Source organism: Siphateles boraxobius, unplaced genomic scaffold (assembly GCF_051911475.1).
Source record: "Siphateles boraxobius isolate OS27281-9 unplaced genomic scaffold, OSU_SipBor_1 8, whole genome shotgun sequence".
Classification (NCBI taxonomy): Eukaryota; Metazoa; Chordata; class Actinopteri; order Cypriniformes; family Leuciscidae; genus Siphateles; species Siphateles boraxobius.
This window is the reverse complement of record NW_027509208.1, coordinates 38,144,769-38,149,709: the sequence shown is the minus strand read 5'-3', so window position 1 is coordinate 38,149,709 and position 4,941 is coordinate 38,144,769. Positions and strand designations below refer to the sequence as shown.

Below are 4,941 nucleotides of genomic sequence, written 5' to 3'. Positions count from 1 at the left end.
TATCATGGTTTTACATAAAATAATTACAGAAATAATACTAATCTTTTTGAGTCAGTCTTTCCTCAGTTGTCCCCACCAACCAAATTTTTTTTGTGAAAAGTCTCCGTTGTCATTGGTCAGTTTTTCGCGGGCATTGTCGCTACTGTAAATTGACTTACAGTAGAAAATAATTACAGTAGTAAACACATACTTTCACATAATCCTTGGCTATTTACAGTATTATACTGCCGTGCAAAGGCAAAAGACCTTAACTTAAATTTTGGTCAAAATGAGTTATTGCCATATTTGGAACAATGGAGATCAGTTTTATCATGTGGACAAATATCTTGCGTCAATTTTGTTATTTTCTGCTAAAAATAAGATGTTGTTTTTGCCATAACTTCCAAAAGCAGAGGGAAAGCAAAGGCAGAAGACCTTAAAATCAGTTACAGTCTTTTCGCTTTGTACCGCTGCACTTTAGAACGCTGTTATTTTAAGTTACAGTGGAGTTAAGGCACTCTGCCTTTGTTTTACCCACCAGCAACGCGTTTGCCGCGCTGAAGTTACGGTGATATGTCTATATGTAATTGAAGCACTTTTGCAACACGCATTAAATAAAGTGAAAATAAAATTGTTGCAGTGGTTGTTTTCTATCTAGCATTAAGAATTTCCTATTCTCGCCGGAAAAACTATGGTAGAGGTGGCTTTGAAACGCAAACACCAAGATCAATATGGATGATTTGGATAACGTTACATGAAGAAAAAACAATTTCTACTTCAGATTTTGTTTAATTCAGCTAGGATACTGGTAGCCTAGGTAGCTAGCTAGCGATGCAAACTTGGGCTAAACTAGGCTAACGTTACCGTTACTTGACACACAAAACCGTTCCTGATCCACAAATATCCTACATGATGGTGTGCCAGCTGTAAGACACCATAAATCAAAGCCTGGATAGGCTACTGTATTAACTAGTACTAGTAGTAGGCCTAACGTTACAAGTTTTCTCGTGCCATACAGGGTGGCTAGCTGCCTGCCAATCTGACACTCACTGACAGAAAACAAACAACGTGAGTGGTTTGGGGATGCCTCACGATACGCCTCACGAGTCACGGCACACCTCCCCTGGTGAGGAGAAAACATTACCGCGCACACAAACCAACCCAGCAAATATAACTTAGATCGCAGCTTACCTTTTTATTTTAAACATGGTCAAAATCCATGGAAAACAACATCCATTGAGAAGACAAATCCATTGTTTAAATCCATCATGTGCCGGATGGCTAGCCTAAAGTGCAAAGTTGTCCGGAGGTTTACATTCAATTTGAAGTGACGCACCACGTCCGGTTCACACCAACCACTATGAAATTGTCCCGGTTAAACAGGTTACTTTTCTACCTCTTAAAATGTTATTTTACTTAAATTAAGTACAACGATAAAGTTTTAAAATTATCCAGAACAGATAATCCTTCATTTTTTTTTTTTTTTTTTTAATATTCTATTGATGTAATATTAAGCCTTACTAAACGTAACTCACTAAATGTTATTTTAAGGCTATCATTGTTATCATAGAAATGTTTGTATAGAGTGATAAAAGTCAAAATGGTTTTTTTTTTGTATGTCAAAATTTTGTCTTTGTATGACCCATGATTGTTTTGCAGATAATGCAAAGGCAGAATACAGTAACTTCCGAATAAAGGTCAAAGGTCAAGTTTGAGCTCATTTTTTTTAATGTAGATACATATATTCATTATGACAACTACTTGGCAAATTTTCTGTGTCCTACCTATCATACAATTGGCTGGACAACAAAAAACCTTTAAACTCATTTTTCTCAGTTTCACACTCTGGTGAGTTAAGGTCTTTTGCCTTTTTAGGGCAGTATACTGTTGGCACATTTAACAGTATTATACTGTTGGCACATTTAACAGTATTATACTGTACATATTACAGTAAAATACTGTTCAAATTACAAAAATTCGTTACAGTGTACACAATACGTCCATTATATCAAATTCTTAGTTTCAATGTAAGTACATAGCACTTAAAGCCACTTAATATAAAGTGGGACCCCTTTAATTGTTCATAACACCACATGGTGCTTTCCAATGACAGACGTGTCAAACTGTAAGTTTGCGGCAGCATAATAGATGAGAGAGGCGTTCATGGGTAGCAAAGTGTTTGTTTTTCACCGCGATGCTGCCATGGCTAGACTCTGGCTGCGGGCGGTTGTTTGTTTGTAGCAAGCATTTTTCTCTAGAAGGGAATGTGTTTTGTCGTTTGAAAACCTTTATAATGATCATGTTAGTGTAATGCGAGATGGGCGCCGCAGTTCAGAGAATCAGATCTGTCGGACATCAATTCATCCACTTCTCTCAGAATACATGAAAGTTTGTGGCAGATGAAGTTGGAGAAGAATAGAGTAAACTTTATATTCACTTACACAATGTGTTTCTGATATGAATAAAACACGTCATCAATTTAAAATTGAAAGGATTGATATATATAATATATATTAATGTTAACTTAGCAGTGTCTTTGGTGCTTTCTGTGTCACTTCTTTCTTTTGTCCATCATAGAGATAATGCCATCCAATCGATGACAAAGGGGATGTTCTATTGGGATTTTGCTTTACTATAAATCTGGTCTCTCAGACTCCATAAGGTGACTTTGCCACTTGAAAAAAAAGAGGTACGGGTCTGGATGGTACAGTCATGCTATATTGAACTTTGTTTGCAGATAAATATTAAGTAATCTGTGATCATTATTTCATCAAAACCAATTTACAGTTTAGATTTTCTCTAGTTTTTTTTTTGTTCTTTTATATGCCTAAACTGATTTATTGTAAATTTGCTATTTGTTTGCAATTAGAAAACCAATTTAAAAGCTTATACTGTCATTATGATTACAGTATTATAGGACAACAGTAATATTTGAAATACACAATAAACTTAAATGTTTGCTAGTGTCGGCAGCTAACCTTTTTCTTTACTACAGATCGGTGAATCAGAATTGTGTAAATGGATGCGCAAATCAACATCAGCCAAAATGGAATCTCGGAAAAGCCTTTTCTTTGTTATGAGTTTAGTAACACATCTTGTCCGAAGTTGTTCTATCCTTTGGAAACTCGAATATTACTCTACATCCTTTTTAGTGTCTCTTCGATTGTCACAATCATAGGAAACCTGTTGGTGATCATAACGGTCATTCATTTCAAGCAGCTTCACACACCAACTAACTACCTCATCCTGTCACTGGCTGTGGCCGATCTGCTTGTAGGAGGAGTTGTGATGCCTCCCAGCATGCTGCGGTCCATCGAGACGTGCTGGTATCTGGGAGATTTGTTCTGTAAAATACATAGCAGTCTTGATGTGACTTTGTGCACTATATCAATTTTAAACCTCTGTATAATTTCTTTAGACAGATATTATGCCATATGTCACCCCTTTCAATATCACAGTAAAATGACATCACTGACCACACTAGTTATGATTATTATCAGCTGGACTGTTTCAGCTGCTCTGGGGTTTGGCATGATCTTCATGGAGCTTAATATTCTTGGCATTGAAGATTTTTACTATGAGAACATAGATTGTGATGGAGGCTGCTTTGTGTTTCAGAGTAAAGCTGGAGCTGGTGTATTCTCATTAATCTGTTTTTATGCTCCCACTTTTGTCATGCTCTGCATGTATCTGAAAATCTTACATGTGGCTAAAAGGCAGGTGCAGGCCATTCAGAGTGTGAATTCTGAATTAAAAAAAGAGGGAAAAGCCACTAAGACTTTAGCCATCATCATGGGGGCGTTTCTGACTTTCTGGATTCCCTTTTTTCTTTGTAATCTTATAGATCCCTTCACTGGGTATTCTGTACCTCCACTGCTGTTTGACTTGTTCCTGTGGGTCGGCTACTATAATTCTACATGTAATCCCATAGTGTACGCCTTCTTTTACAGCTGGTTCAGAAATGCATTCAGAATCATTCTATCCAAAAGAGTATTTCAGACTGATTCTTCAAGAACAATGCTGTTGTAATAATAAAACGCTTAAAAAAATGCATTTTATGACATTTAACTTTTTGGCCTACATATTGCAATTTAACTGAACCTTTGCATTGAAATAAGTACATATATGCATATATACAAATATGCGTCATACATATATTTAACATTTATGTGCATATACGGGAAAATATATGGCACTTAGCCTACATGAAAACAGCCATTTTGCTATATTTTTAAATATATGATTCATATATGTCTATGTGTTTTATATAAATGAATTTTGCATATATTCTCATTTAGGCAGCAGACATACATGGGCACTGACATTATATATGTAATTTACCTATATTGACATTTATTTATTACATTTCTGTATGGGATATTTCAGAAAATTATTTTTAAGATGTAAGATGTAAAAAACGTGTTTACTAAGGTATTTGTAATATACTTCTTGTAGTTTGTCTACTTTCACTGTTTCAGGTTATTTAAAACAAAATAATATACTGTATTTCAAAGATATTTTATTTAAATAATTTGAGTTTCAACTTGCTCAACTAGTTTAATTTGGGGGGTGTTTACGAGATTAGGTATAAATTGTTGAATGCAGCGGTTCTCAAATCTATTTCCATAGGCCCCTCAATATCTGTTATCCAGTCAGCCATGACACACTGGCTGCGTGGCGTGTCCGTTTTTATTTCGGCTCCTATGTTAACAGGTTAGGGCTTGCAGACTGCCTGCGTGGCACGCGCGTCTCAGGCGCGGCTTGAAACCGCGCGGAAAACGCGTGCATGCTAGAAATAGAACCGACGCCTATTTTTCACATGACAAGCAAGCGTGTTGGAAGCGTTTCCAGGCAAAATAGAATAGGAAAAGATGTTTATATGTTATTTTGTACACGAATACATATAAATAAATTACATTTTGATGGTTGAAAGTCTAGGTTTTGACAAATTCAGATATAAAT

The 4,941-nt window shown here is 35.9% G+C and overlaps 1 protein-coding gene across 1 annotated transcript; it reads left to right on the top strand.

The window, feature by feature from the left end:
- The first annotated feature begins 2,997 nt into the window (after nucleotides 1–2,997).
- LOC143729607 (trace amine-associated receptor 1-like) lies at nucleotides 2,998–4,008 on the top strand. Its single transcript, XM_077220940.1, has one exon. The coding sequence runs from the start codon at nucleotides 2,998–3,000 to the stop codon at nucleotides 4,006–4,008; it is 1,011 nt and encodes a 336-aa protein (XP_077077055.1).
- The last annotated feature ends 933 nt before the right edge of the window (nucleotides 4,009–4,941 follow it).